This window comes from Lagopus muta, chromosome 2 (genome assembly GCF_023343835.1).
Source record: "Lagopus muta isolate bLagMut1 chromosome 2, bLagMut1 primary, whole genome shotgun sequence".
In the NCBI taxonomy this organism is placed as follows: domain Eukaryota; kingdom Metazoa; phylum Chordata; class Aves; order Galliformes; family Phasianidae; genus Lagopus; species Lagopus muta.
In genome coordinates this window covers 49,700,180-49,716,091 of record NC_064434.1, presented here as the reverse complement: position 1 = coordinate 49,716,091, position 15,912 = coordinate 49,700,180, and the positions used below count along the sequence as shown (strand labels likewise).

Genomic DNA, 15,912 nt, shown 5'->3' with positions numbered 1-15,912 from the left:
TAACTGGGAGCCACAGTACTTTTATACCTCTCTGTAAACATCCTCTAGAAAATTTGTAACAGGTAGAGATGCTACTAGGCTCACTGGGCACTCTGAATATTGTTACTTAAGAGCCTCGTATTAGAAAATTCTATCAGTTGAATTAATTGGTGGAAGAATTTAGCAATAAAATCTCTGCAGCCAGGGATATATTCTCTTTGCTCTTTAAGTTAATTGCAGCCTCCTCCTTGCTACCCTCCATAAGTCTACTATTCAAAGTTCTATTTCTCAGAGCTTCATGTCTCAGTTCATGACTCTCAGAACACATTTAACTCTGAATATTTCTGTGATATGCAGAGTGGATTTTATGTGACACAGGTGAGCCCCAGAATCTTGTGATATGCTGCACAAAGACAGAAACGGTCTCTGATTAAAGAGAGCTTTTTGATTGTGAAGACTTAAGGCTTACAGTGCATCCTGTGCGCCACCTGGAACTTGGAATATGTTGAAGCAAAAACAATTAATCAGCTGTTCCACCAGAACAGAGGGAATCGGAAAAAATAAATGGAAGAGAAAACACAGAAATACTAGTAGCAGTTCATTCGTGGTTGCTAGGAGTAAAGGTTAGAAGAAAGAAAGTAGAAGGAAGCTTTTTTTCTGACAGTAACTGATAGGCTTGCTATGTTAAACGTTTTCAGTTTAATCAGGTGGAGTTAGCAAACAAACTATGCATTAGAAATTAAAGAGTTGACTACATGTGGAAAGGAAAAACTAAAAACCATATGTAGCATGGAAAGTGAAGCGATTACACTGTTCATTGTGTAATCTAAGGCTGAAGAGCATTTTCTTTTCAGATGTCCATGATCTCTAGCATAGGTTTCTGAAACACTGTTTCAAAACGTGACACAGAAACTCAGGGAACCTTAGCGCTAGACAATAGCAAGAATATTAAAATATACCAAACACAAGAATCTTTCAACACTCTGCAGGTACTCAAGAAACCTGAGTACCATAAAGTGTACTCAAGACACAAAGGAATCTGAAGCCCGAAGTCCAGTATGCTCACAAATTAAGCAGGTAGATTCAAACACAAAATATGGGGAGAACTATTCTGAAAAATGCATGCAATGATTTTCCACTTCATTCTGTCACAACAATGACAAGAGAAATGCATTGAGAAAACACATTTCAAACAAGAAAGAAATGAAACACGGTAATATTAACCTTAATATAAACAGTGCTGTCAGAAATTCAGCAGAAGTATGGTTAGAGGAGAACCTGGATATTGGTGAAACCACTCCATGGTAGGCAAAATAACTATTTAAGAAACAATCATGGACATATTGTGAAATTCATGTACTCTATGAAAATATCGTTTTTTCCTATCAAGCATACCCTCATTTTGGCATAGGAAGCACACTGTGCAGCGTGTTAATTAATTTTTTTCATTCCCTGTTTGTACATATTTTTTCACAAAGAATAAAATTCTATTGTGGTAGCTGGGGAAATGAAAAGTAAGTTCCTTTATCTTCATGTTAATTTATGCAGGGGATGATAGTATAATTGCTTCTTGGATCTTCTGGCTTCAGGAAATATGCCTACCCCTTAAATAATTTTCAAAAAAAGACTCACAGACCTCTGCTCCTGTGTTTGTGCCATTTTTTATGGTAATAAAGCTTGCTTTCTTATCCACATTCATAAAGTAAAGTATCACAAAAATAAAAGTAGTCCCATTAATTTAATCAACATCCTAAGCCGTGCAGCACAACCTGAAGATGATAAATTTTCTTTTTCTATGTAAATGAAGAGTTAAAAAATAAAAAGTATTTAAGTTAGCTATTCTAACTCTTGTATTCTTCCCCATTTAAATGAGGATTCATTTCCTGGAATTAAAAATAAGAATCATAACTTCCTGATTTACCCTGCTGAAATCACAATTTTCTAATTAATAACGTTCATGGAATAAGTAATTAAATTGTCATAGCTTTTTGTAAAAAAAAGCAAAGACATTATCCTTATTTCTGCCTCTGTCCAATTCTTTGAAAAAATGGAGGCAGATGATGTATAAGAATGAATTGTTTTATTTGTAGGTAATCTGTTAACTGCAGTTCTCCATGAAGTCCTAAGACAGTTTCAAAGGTTCAATTCATTAAAAGAGTTATAAAGGTATATTACTTAGGCAGGCTTTTCATGGCATTATGCATCCATTCCTGAGTATCATTTATGTTTTGCTGCCACTAAGTTAGATTTCTTAAAGAAACACTTGGGCAGCACAGGTGCATGGCTACTGAATCACCATAATAAACTCCTACCAGGATAATGAGCATGATTTCTTAAATTAGTATTTACTGTAGTAAGTATCTGATGTATGCACTAGTTCCAGTTCTGTCCTTAACTTCAAATATACTCTCTGAGAAGCAAGATGTATTTCTAAGATGCTGATGTTAAACTCCTTAATAAGTGGCTAGCTTATCAAATTTAGTACCTATTACAGTAATTTAAGAATTTTCATGCCAGATTATATACATATATATATACATATACACAAACATGCATACATATGTATGAAAATAGTCAACCTTTTCTTTCCATATTTAGAGAGAAAGGAGGAAAAGAAAGTGATGGATGTAAGGAGGACTACCTCTGAAACTAAGAAGAAAGGTATGATTTGTTAATGTTTCTTGTTGACTTCATTCAGCTTTTATTCCCCCTCCTGAATCAAATCCTGCTGATTTTGATTAGGCTAGTCCTATGGTTCTGGCTCTGTATTCCTCTCCTTTATTTCCTTATTCAACATTTGCATGTTACTGATTCTTCTTCAGTATCTGATGAGTTTAATGACTGATATTTTCTGAACTCTTTTCCTGAAAAAATAAAAAAATCATGATTGGTGGCCACATATGGGCTTGTTAGGCAATTTAAGGGAGACCTTATAAATAACTGTACACATCGGTACTGCCATATACTAAACTCAGTATATCACTTAGATTACTGTGTACAAATATATGATAGTGGGATTTGTTGATTTGATTTTTTTTAACAAAATCACAAACAAAAATTATAGTGACCAAACTGCAAAGCCTTAATATTCACCTAAATAACACTTTGGATTATTCATTCCCAGGAAGCATCTAAAATCCATTAGGAGTTTTCTTTGATGGAAAAAATATTTATGTCATTTATTATTTATTAATGATTTCATTGCTACTGGAACTTAAGCTAAAAGGTACTATGTTCATGCACTGATGATTTTCGTCTAGCCTTTGATGAATTATTGAGGGTCAAAATCATTCATAGTTGATGCATGCTGATTAATTTTCATTTTCAGCTGATTGCTCTGTAGCTAGTCAGGTGCAAGTGCTATAAGGGAATAGTCTGAGTTAAAATCCCAGATAAAGTACTTTTTTTCAGAATGTGCTCACCAGGGCTTAGATGAATGCATATTTGACTGTATGATTCAGTGTTATAACTTATCAAATGACTTTCTTTGATTAAATCTTAGAAAAAGAAGGGAAAAAAGAGAAAGCACAAGAGAAAACAGCCACCCCTGAAATTAAAAAAGCAGGTAAGAAGATGAAGTCTCCTTTCTCTGCAATAGATTCTGACCGGTTAGTTTGAGCACTTTCAGTTTTAACTCTTTTGAGATAGTGATGCTCACAATTCATTATCAATTAAGAATCCAAGCTAGAAATAGATATGTATATATATATATCACAGTGTATTTTAACTACTGTATTTACATTACATAAAATATCTATAGTGTTTTATGCATATTATATATGTGCATATATATATATCTACAGACTATACGCACAATTTTCAGTTTGTACGTGAAATCAGTGAAAGAAGAAGCAGTTTAAAAGAGTACATGACATGAAAAAACTGAACGTGGTGCATTGAATTTTGCATGATTTTTTTCACAAGTTCAAATCATTTTAAGTAATAAATAGTAACATCTACATATCAAATCACTTACTGTAGTAGAAAATAGTTTAATTATTTTTCCGAGACTTTATCCACACTCAAAATATATATTTTTAAAATTAAAAATGAAGTTAGTAGGTGTCCTTAAATCGATCCATGGTGTTTTATAGTATTTAATATTGAAAGATTCAAATTTCAATCAGACAGGAAATTAACCTTTGGATCTAAGATAATTGTAATTTTTCTTCCCTGTTATTTCAGTACATTTGTGAGCAGATTTAACATACAAATGCAGAAATATCTCCAGTAAGGTACACAGCTGTCTCATTAAAATCAGTTCTCATTAAAATCATACAGAAATGAAAGGGTCAGTCTAGTGGCCTAGGTCGTCGTTTTAACACCTAAAGACACTGGTTCTGCTTTCTAGTTTGCTAAATATATTCTACATAATCTGCAGGTCATACAGAGCACAAATGAGTCTTTCTGTAGACTAGAGTAATTCTGGAAAAAGGTTGAAATTAAGACTGAAAGATTTAGGACTTTAGTTGCTACATCCTCTAAGTAAGGCTTGTGTTATGTTACCTAATTATTTAAATCCTTTGAACTTTATCAAAAGGCAAAATGACACATATCCCATTCTTTACTAATGCTGTAGATTACATATGCAAATCTGAATATGCACGTATTTGCCATTTTGTCATGTATGATCTACATATGTTTCCCTGTTCAATGTTAATTTATGCTCCATAAAATAAAAATACAGAGGACAACTCTGGATACCATAAAGCACTGTACTGGCAGCCCCATATTTAAGTACAATTCAATCTACTATAGTAGGAAGAGGAACACTGAGGGAGGGATAGCCTTTCACAAGTTGCATATTTAAATGTATAAGCACATATTTTAAAAGAAAATAAGCTGACAATTCAAATATCTCTCCTAACTCTATTCTAGTTCCAAGCTTGTATTTCATTTGAGAATACAGAATTTTAAAATATTACATTTTATGCCAGAGCTGCAGCACAAAGTTATTAATATGCTCATCTTCACAAGCTGTTGCTAAATCCAATGAGTCATCCGACCAATGCTAAAAAGACACAGATTAGACAAACCAAGACTTCCGCACATTCCTGTCCCTTTTATAAGCTCTGTAGGTTGCTGCATTTTAAAGAGTTTACTAGCCTTTGTGTAAGAGGATGGTAATCCATAATATATTCTTGCTACACATGTTGCTGTTATTCCTCATTCAGTTTTCTCTTTGAATGCATGTGTATTTTCTAGCTTTGATTGGCAGTACCTATTGTTATCCCTAAAAGGTTTTAAGCCTGAAATAATTGCCACGTTTGATCAACAGAATAGTGGTGCATAGCCCAGTTTTGAAAGGAGATGCTTCTGTGTCTGATAGAATTTATGCGCTTTGGGCAGACACAGTGAAAAAATTTCAGAGCGCTTAATCAGCAGCATCAATAAATATCCACAAGTAAGAGAGTAGAAGAGGCTTCCCATATTGTTAACTTTTCCCATTAAAAGGCTATACAGTGGCCACTGCATTAATATCATAGAGTCCTTAGTTGGGAAGGTCTCTTAAAGGTCATGTGGTCCAACTCCCCTGCAATGAAAACGACATCCACAGCTAGATCAGGTTGCTTGGAGCCCTGTTCATTCGACTGATCTCGAATGTCTCCAGGGATGAGGCATCCCTCTCTGAGCAACTTGTTCCAGTGCCTCACCACCCCTTATTGTAAAATACTTCTTTCTTATATCCAGCCTAAATCTCCTCTCCTTTAGTTTGAAATATTTTCACCTTATCCCATCAGAAAAGATTCTACTATAGGGTCTGTCCCCTTCATTTTTAACACCCCCTCTTCCCCCCCTCCCCCCTACACACACTTTAGATACTGAAAGGCTGCTATCAGGTCACCTTGTAGCCTTCTTTTCTCCCGTCTGAACAGCCCCAGCTCTCTCAGCCTGTCCTCCTAGGAGAGGTGTTCCATCACTTGGACCTTTTTTGTGGCCCTAATAAACTCCTTCCCATTGTTTTCAAGCCACTATATTACCCCTGAACATCTCTGTTTTCTATCATTCTGCTCTCCCCAAACACTGATGTCCCAAGAGCCAAGGAGCATGCTGCTTCCTTGACACCACCTGTTTCCATCCCTGTGCCAGAAAGCGGTGCTGCTGCCAGAAGATGCCCTCTTGATTCATGTTCCCTCTCCTGTTCCTCACCTCCATGCACAGCCTCTTGGAAGCCTCACATCTGACCTATTACCCAAGTGATCTCCTTGGTGCAATATACAGACTAGACTGCTGGATGCAAACATGATGGAGAGGTGGGGATGCTTCATAAGCAGTGGGTGATGCAAACTTCTCTAAAATAATGCCCTGAGAGCAGCACTTCCTCTCCACCTCTCTTCCTCTAACAATAAGTGCTTCATCATTCCCCAGCAAATGCTGAATATTTTTGCTGATTAATGCTTTAGATTAGCCCCTTTGTCCAGAAAACAATTTACCAGAGTATAGTTTTTTCTTGCTCTCCATTAGCTGCATCTGTGTGATGTATTTGTTTATTTGCATACCATTTCACTCCTTCTCAGTGCCTCTCTCACTGCATTTCTCTCTCTCCTTGTCTTCTGTTGCTGTAGAGGAGCAAAAGTCATCTAATGTGAAATGTCCTCAGTCTTTAGTACAAAATGAACTGAATGATTATTAATTAGCTTTTAAAAATGCACTGTAGATAAAACCATATTAATCCTCTGACCTTCAGCTAGTACAAAAACATTGTGTTAATTGTCCTGAAAAATAGATAATTCCATTGTTACAAACTCAGAGGTTTTGCTTAAACAAACATAATTGTCAAGCACAAGGGTATGGCACAGTCACACTTCAAACCATTTTAAGAAATTCTATCCGGAGCTATTCAGGATGAGGTGGAAACTACATCTCCAAATCCCTGTGATGGGACATGTTGAGCCTGAGCAGAGAAATGCTTTTGCCTGTCTTTCCAAGGCTCCTGTGGGAAGGATGATTCAGATCAGAGGGATTCAGCCTCCAGTCTGAAAGAACTGAGGAATCTCTCTTCCAAAACTTTGGTGTCCAGACTCCTGGATAAACTGGGGCTTTTAGAAACACCAGTAGCCTGGGGTGGAAGTAAACATGGCTTCTAACTTCTTGTAAAACACTGAAATGTGACAGAGAATCATTATGAATGTGGGAATAGTTGCTCAAAGCATCCTGGTTCATAAATAACAAACAAGAAATGGACAGAGAGAAAGAAGCTTTTCCCCCTTTCATTCTTATATTCTGCTTACTATTTGAGCTTGTAAAAAGTAATTCTGATAGTAAGGTCAGATCGGACTTTATTTTTTAACGGAAACAACATTGTGTGGAGTTTGATGTTCTTCATATACCCGTAGTTTGCCTGAAGATTGTCTTCTAATGGTCCCAACTGTCTGGAGCTTTGCTGCTCCTTCTGAAAATTCATAAAGTTCCTGAGCAGCATTTGCCTTTGATTCCTTCTTTCCCGTTTTGTTTTGTTCTCACAAGAAATAGCATAGGTAATAAGGGAGCTGATAAAACACAGAAAATGTCACCCTGGATCTTTACACTATTTCCTAACTAAAGCTCTGCTCAGCTGTCACTGATGATCTTACATTCCAGTTATAGCTTCATAATTTCAAATGATTATGGTAGTAAAAATACTTAGATCTTGAGCAGCATTGTCCCATAATAAATCCTTTAACTCTTTTGCAAGTGTAGTTAGTGCCTTTTCCCTCACTTTCTACAAACATAAATTCAGGTCTAGATATGTCATGCAGGCCAGATTTTCACTGAGTCTGTAATATATATCTTCTGAGCACCAAATCAGTTCTAGCTGGATTAAACATCCCAAATTTCCTGACACCTTTATTATTTGCAGGTATCGACCACTCTGATCAGCTCTCCTTAACAGAGATAAAACAAGTTAGGGTTGTGTTGTGTAGACTACTCACCCACTCATAGTAGACCAGTGGCTCACTCACTCACCCAGTAGACCAGTGTCTTTCATCTGAGCCTTATGAAGGATCACTGCAGTCTCTATCTCAAAAAAAAGAGAACTAAGTCACAATGCTTGCACATCCACTGTTATGGATACATCTGTGATGCATGTTATGGTGTCATATGTTTCACACCACAAAGTGTTAGGAGAGGAGGGAATTGGTGATGTCTCACTTACAACCTAAGCAAATCTTTGCCTCCTGAACAGAAAAAGTTGCTATGGGGCTAAAGATACAGACACTAAAGTACACCGTAGTGATGTCACTATAACAGTCATGAAAAATCACTCTGCAATTATGAGAAAATAAAATAAAAGTTGATTGCAGATGTAAAAACTGAAAACAATTCCTTGTAACTGCCAAGGAGCCAGGATAGCTAGGTCACTCCCACTATTTTGTCATTCAGTGAGATCAAGTAGCTGAGGGTGAAGTCTATGTTCAGTCAGTGTTGCAGTAGAAAGTAGGCAGAGCAGAGGGGAGATAATCAGGCATGAGAAAATATGACTTCTCTGCTCTCAGGGATTTTTCTGCATGATATATTGTCATCAGTTGTGTTTAATTTGTTTTAAATGCCAGTCTTAGCAAGCAAGAAAGAAGAAATAGAAAAGGCATTTAGTTTTGCAACTTTCTTGGCTCAACCTTACCCTTTCAGATTTGATATAAGTAGTTCTGTTATAAGAAAAGAGCTAGTGACATCTGGTGGGCAATTATCTTTTTATTTTATTCTGTCTGCATGTTTTTTATTGTTCGTTTTCAAATGTGGATATTTTAAAAAGTCATTGATAAAATGATGTACCTCTTACTTATTTCATCCAGCTCCTTCTCTTATTACTGTAATGTCTGAAAAGGTATTACAGTGTCATTCGGGTTTCACATCACTCTCAGAAGTAATATTTTAGAGAACCACTACTTCCAGACCAATTAAAATATACCTTATGACAATTATGTACTTCACATACCCCAGTCATTTAGAGGACTGGATGCACAGCACACTATCTGAAGTGCTTTGGGTGAATCAATCTGCAGTGGATTGAGTGCTTTTGTCTGGGAACCAGATGTTGATCTCATACTTGCTTGCTTGCACACATCTGTAGGAATACATCTTTGCTGTGTCTCAAGAGCGGTGTTGGAAACTCCTCACTGTGCCCTGCTCACTCCCAGCAGCATATTTAGCTTAAGTGCTGACAGCTTTCAGCATGCTGTCCCCAGCATGAACATTGCCATGTGTTTCATATTGCCTAATGAGAAAGATGTCACACGATAGATGTCAGCAGACAGGGGAATGGTGGATGCTTTTAGAAGAACCCCAGTTTTAGCTCTGCAAGGGCCAGTGGGATGTAGCAGCTGTCTCAGTTTAGGCTGCTTACAAAGGCAAATTTGAGGTGTCAAGTCAGACGAAGATAGCCCAAGATATTTTGAAAGTGACTGGTCAGTCATGAACAGAAAAAAAAATAAGTTTATTGACAGTTTTTCTTCTGTCTAGCTAGAAAAGTATGAGAAAAAGGGAAAAACTGCAGTGGTGACAAACTAAGGTACTAAGTGCCATTTGGACTGTCCAGGTCTATTTTTCTATTTTTACAGCAGTTGTTGTAATGTATAGAAAGAAGCCTGATTCATTCTAAACTTTTTTTTTTTTTTTTTTTTTTTTTTTTTTAATTAAAAAGGGCACAATGGCAGGCTGACTCTATCTAGCAGCTAGGCACCCAGGTTGTCACTTACTCGCTCCACATCCCACAGTGAGAAAGGGGAAACAACAGGAAAAGATATGTGAGAAAATGCATAGATCAAGATAAGGACTTCTTAATAAGTAAAAGAAAGAAAAATAAAATGAGATTTTGAGGCTGCCATATAACACACCTTCCAGTGGGCTGATCATTGCCCAACCAGACTTTGAGCAATGATCGCACTGTAAGAAGAGCTTTCTGCCTTTTACTCCTCTACATCGAGTTTTCTTGCTTGCGCACGTTTTCATATGGTGTGGAATATTGCTTTGGCAAAATTAAGTCAGCTGTCCTGTCTGTGTCCCTCATAAATTTTTCATAACTTGATGTAGGGAGGCAGAAAGAGAAAAAAGGGTCAGCATTGCAACAGTGAAAGCCTTGATGCTTTGCAACCACTGCTCAGTAATAGCAAAGATATTGGTGTGCTACCAAGACTGTTGTAGCCACAAGTCCAAAACACAGCACCGTAGTGGGCTACTGTGAAGAAAATTAACCTCATTCCAGCTAGACATAGTACAGGTGTCTGTAATTCATATTCATTTGCAGCTTGGTTCAGAAAGACTGAGAGAAGAGAAATGCAAAGATTAAGTAACAGAAATAATACGCAGTGAGTTGTCTGGTGATTCCTCATGCTGATAAAATGAATCTGTAACAGCAAAAATTAAGGAAGAACAGTGAGATATAAGTTCAGATCTAATTTAGGAACACATACACCTCAAAACTGTGTGTGATCTTTCCTTAGGTTATTACTGAAGCTCTTCTGAGAGCTTTCACTCTCAGCTCGCCCATCCACATATTGGTTTCTGTGGGGGCCATGGCTTGCTGTGTTTGTACAAAGGTTGGCAAAGACACTGGCTATGGTCTCAGCCCTTCAATATAGTATTACTATTATGTGAATCAATGCTTATACACCAGAGCCTACAAAAATTTCTACTTTTTCCACTTGGTTTACTGGAGCTTCAGGTTTCAATCCTTGCACAACATGCTGATTCATTCCTGACTAATTTATTCATGACACGATTATGCTTCTCAAGCCCATCCTGATTCTGTTCTTTCCTCCTCCTCTTCTGGTTCCTATTCATAGCTCACCTGCTGTTTCCTGACATTTTTGCATTGGTAGAGGTTTCTCTTTTCAGACACGAACTGAGCATACAGCCTACAGCTCTGGTTGCATTTTCTAACACACAGCAATGCTAGATTAGGATTCTTGCATGGTTACCAGCAGGTGATGTTATTCGCTCTTCTTTCCCTGACAGGGTGTATTGACATCTCATGATTTTGTTAACAATTTCATATTTGTGGGTCTTTGTACATCAAAATCACAGAAAGTAGAGATGAAAATGACCTGTGGGTCATCTAATCCTTTCTCTTGGCAATGCTGGATAATTTCTTGCAGAATATCATCTAGTGCTTTATCCAGTTCAGTTTGTAGCCCAGCCTCCATCAATTCCCACAGATTATTCTACAACCTAATAGATCTCTCAGAGTTAAGAAGTGTTTCATTCTAGTCTGCCTAAATTTTCACTTGCTTAATTTTATCCCATTACTCAGAGTTATATTCTCTCATGACACCCAAATATAGTCTCTCTAACCTCAGGGCTCAATTCCTTAATGTCTCATGCATTATATTACCATTTACATTTACATCCACAGAATATCTTTAAAACTGACAAGGTGAATGGCAAGCTGAGGTTATTTTTTGGTGTTTTTGTTTGTTTGTTTTGTTTTGTTTTTTCTTTCCTACAACTGTGAATTTGCAGTGTTCAACTGTGAACCTTGCAACAGGGAACAATGGCCATGGCCACATGTCACCTGTGTGGAAGGCAATAGAGAGACTGAAGGATGCATGTAAATGTGGTGTCTGAACTGGACAAAAAATAGAAAAAGTCACTGAAGTAATTTATAAATTAAGGATATTCATCATAGAGGTAAAGTATTCATATCTTTAAAAAGAGATGACTGTTAGAGTGAATTCTAAGAACTTGCAGAGAAAAGAGATTGATTATTCCTGCTGCAGCTCCTTTAGACTACTAGGAAAAGTTAAACAAAGGATGAATAAGTGGAAGCTGAAGCTGAGTGACTTCAGACTGAAAATGAGGTACATGTTCTTAACACTACAAGTGATAAACTACCATGGTTTTGCTTTCCTTGATTTACATAGAAGAGGATTGTGTAGAAGAGCATTGTTTACCTAGTGGAAGATAGGCATCCACTGAAAAAGTAACGACCTGGAATACAGGAGACTCAGCAACAATATTTCAGTTTAGATAATGTGATGGCTTATTCTAGTCCTGAACATTATACATGTACAATCTCAGAGATACATATGACAAGACAACAGAGAATGTAGTAGAAAGTCAGTGAAGAAATGCCATTGGAGACAAGTCCTGCAGGTTTTCTGGAAGAATGAGAGTTCCCTTTTAATTTATTTTTATGTGCTTTGCAAGATGAAGCACATAATTCATAATAATTTTCTAAATACTCAGTTTTCATGAAAAATTAAAGAGTCTGATTTTTCAATTGATATTTCCAGAAAACATCAAGAGACAAATATAACTACTTAGTGAAAATCAAATTGTATCACTCAAGACAGAAAAATAAAAGCAAGATCACAGTGAGAGGCAGTGCAAACAAAGCAGAAAAGCAATCATTACGGTCTCTGTATGACTGGACACTAGGGGAGTCTGTTCCTGAATAAAGACAAAAGGTAGCTCAAAAGATGTCCCGTGTATCCTAACCCAAAAGTTTCAGAGCCCTCAGTGGACTTTGAATCCTAAGCTCCATTTTCAGCAATGAGTGACGACACAATTTCAAAGATTTTTAGGTGCCTAAAGAGGCAGTGTGGCACATGGCAGGATTTACAAACACATCAAAGTAGGCCAGGCACATAACTCCCACTGATTCTGAAAAAAGTACAGAGGTGGTAAGGTCACTGCGGTGGCTCTGAAAATATTATATGTTATTACCTACTGAAAGGGTGGGAATAGTAATACTAACGTTACTTATTCTAAGACCAACCACTTACACCCTTCAAGGTCAAGTAAGAACTATAAGTGAGGTGAACTCCAGAGACAGAGGTAGAAACAAGTTTTTGTCCTACCTTTCTCTTGTTTCTCCTTGAACTTACAGTAACAACTGGCTCAATATATAATTGATTTTTCATTGCAATTGACTGTGGATGAATGATTTCAAATTAAAAGAGGGGAGATTTACACTGGATAGAAGGAAGAAGTTTTTTATTATAAGAGTGGTGAGACACTGAATGGTGAGACTAGGGCAGTTCCCCAGAGAGATGGCGAATGCTTCGTCTGTGGACATATTCAAGGTCAGGCTGGGCAGGATTCTGAGCAACCTGATCTAGCTGTAGGTGGCCCTATTCATTGCATGGGAGTTGGAGCAGGTGACCTTTAAGGGTCCCTTCCAACTCAAATTATTCTTTTCCATTCTATTATTGTAAATGAATTGTTCTTCCCAAGAAATACTAGCAGCAGATGAATGAACTTCAAGCACCTTTCAGTGGTTCAGCCTTTACTAATGCCCATATGTTAAGTGCTTTCTAAACTACGCTGAATACTGCTCAGCCTGGGCATGTTTCACTGTGTTTGTTTTTTTCCATCTTTGACTACAACTGAACAAAGAAGGATAAAGGAAAATGGTGGTAATATCTTGCTGGCAAGGAATTAGAAATATGAGACTTTCAGTAAATAAAGACAAAGAGGAGGAAGCTTGGATTTAAACTACAAAGTCACTTTTTGATTAAATAACAAGAAAATATTTTTTGAGTAAAGCAGAGAAGTCATTTTAGCATCTTTTCTGCAGTGTCATTATAAAGAAGGTTTTGGAGAAAGACAATACAAGAAATCTAGATAACAGAATACATATCAGACTTGAGGGTGACATTCAATCTAAATACCACACAGGTAACCAAACAATCATTTTGCCTTTGGACATTCAGATATGTACAAAGTACCTGGGTCATGCAAGCAGCTGGGTGGCATAGCTTTAATTAAAGAATCTAATTTACTGCATCAACTCTGTTTATGTTGGTCGAGAGATTAATGTAGTTCTTATTTTTCCAGTCACATCCAGAAATAACAGGATTAGAACATGCCTCAAACAACAAAAAGTTAATCTTTTAAATGTAGGGAAACAGATCTGTTCCCTTAAAATAAGGTGTACATCTGAGTCAGCAGGCCTGATGTTTAAGATAATCGTTATATGTGAAACACCTATGCACAGGCACATCATCAGGTGGTGATGACATACCTACACACTGCTATAAAATTTCTGCTGTTGTTCAAAGGAAAAATTGAAGGCTTTGTGGAGATCTAAATGAAGTTAGTGTAAATCTGTGGCATTTTGGATAAGGCTGATTTTGTTCTTTTCTTTCACTTCAGTTTTTAAACAAAAAAAAATTGTATTCTTTTGACCCTGAAATTAGGACTTAGTTTTTTTATACAAGGTTTTAATTAATATATATTTGATAAAGTCTTCCACGACACATTTTCCAAAGTGTAATTCCATCCCTTGGATGCTTTTCTCTTAGGAAAGTTCATAGACTGATAGTATCCATGATTTATAATATGGCATCCTTTGTGCATTACTCCTAGTTAAGGTTGTTTAACCTTACAATAAATGTTCCAAATGGCCTTGCTTGTTCTCATATTTATCTGTTTTTCAGGAAGTAGAGCCAAATTTGTGCTTTTGCCTTATGTCACTCTGAGAGACTAAGTCAGATGAAGTATTATTGAATGATTTGTATAACAGACCAGGCAGATGCTCTTAAGTGGAAGAGCTATACATAGCTTGGGTTATAAGTGAATTGATTTTTAGCTTGATTGCAGTAGATTCTGCATGAATCTCATAGATTTTGCTTCACTTATGAGTGTAACAAGGGTAGTGTGCCACCTATAAAGATGAACATATGGACACCACACTATTTAAGATTTTCCTTTCCTCGGCTTGGGGATGCTGACTGAATCCATGTTCAGAAGTAAAATATATCTGTATCTTATGTCTACAGATGCTATCTGCACAGCCCTTTATCTGACAATATGGAAGAAATTGAAATGTGTTAACAAGTAAAGATGCATCAGAAGGATGCAAAGCATGTATACACTTAACAAAGCCCATTATGACTAAAAAAACCCTCTTGTGATTAACTCAGAAAGTATTGGTGCAGACCTTTCTTGAGAAAGTTGTACAGATAGTATATTCCCCATCTTTTTTCAAGAAAAGGTAAAAATTTTGAAGAAAAATTTCAGCTGTTACATTTCCACTAATTCAAATGCCACTTTATTCCAGGAAAAGATCTGACTCTGAAATTTTAGGAATTAATGTTATTGCCTACACATGCTACATAAAAATCATTACTTTTTCCCTAAATGACTGCAGCATGTGTAATTAAGTGCACTTACATCTTCCTGTGTACGGATGACTGTGCTTTCATATCGTGCTCCAGAGTTTTGCTTTTTTAAATCATTCCTGATGAATTCAGAAGGCAATAGAACATGTCTGCACCTGCATTGCAGTGGGGGAAACAGAATCAATTCCAGCAATTATAAAGTAGAAAGGAGAAATCAGTAATTAGTGGAACCATGAGTCACTGGTACAGTGGAAGTCGGCTGTTCCCAAAGTGCAGAATGTTTCTTACTACAAATGCAGATGAATCACTTGTTTGCTTATGACTCTCAACATTTTTTGAGCCTTTGAAAGAAATTTTTTCAAATAATCTTGAGAAATCTCTTTGAGGTGAAATTAAGACTCCTTTGTCACATATGGTGGTACAAGGATACAGGTACCCAGCTACTCTGAATTATATTTAAAACTTTGCTTTTTTTTAAATCATTGTTCAGCTATGTTTAGATAATAAGCCAGTAATGATAAAATATGAAGATCAAAATTCTATTTATAAATAACTTATCCGTTATCTTCTAGGTTATCTGATACATTCCAGGTTTTAACTGTTGGCTTTATTTAAAATAAATGGATAATATCTTAACATTCTTTTCGCAAGGAAATATATTTCTCGTGTAGAGTAAAGGAGATAAAATATTTGATTATTCATTAAGAGGTGCTTAAAAGCAATTTATTTTATGTTAAATATGTACTTTTTCTAAAATACCCAAGACAGAAATATAAAATTACCCCTTCCACAACAATCTGTGAAATAAATTTTAATGATCTGTCAGAATTTTAAAAAAGTGCTATCACCAAGAACGTTATCAGCTTTTTCATAAACCTAAATTCTTCAA

General features: G+C 36.4%; 1 protein-coding gene across 11 annotated transcripts in view; it reads left to right on the top strand.

Annotated features, from left to right (window-relative positions):
* The window catches only part of TRDN (triadin), a 208,688-nt gene that overhangs the window by 105,155 nt on the left and 87,621 nt on the right, over window positions 1-15,912 (top strand). For all 11 annotated transcript variants that reach the window (XM_048937079.1, XM_048937077.1, XM_048937080.1 and 8 more), the window contains 2 exons: window positions 2,578-2,640; window positions 3,482-3,544. In XM_048937079.1, coding sequence (XP_048793036.1) covers window positions 2,578-2,640; window positions 3,482-3,544 — 126 coding nt within the window. The remainder of the gene's footprint in view (window positions 1-2,577; window positions 2,641-3,481; window positions 3,545-15,912) is intronic.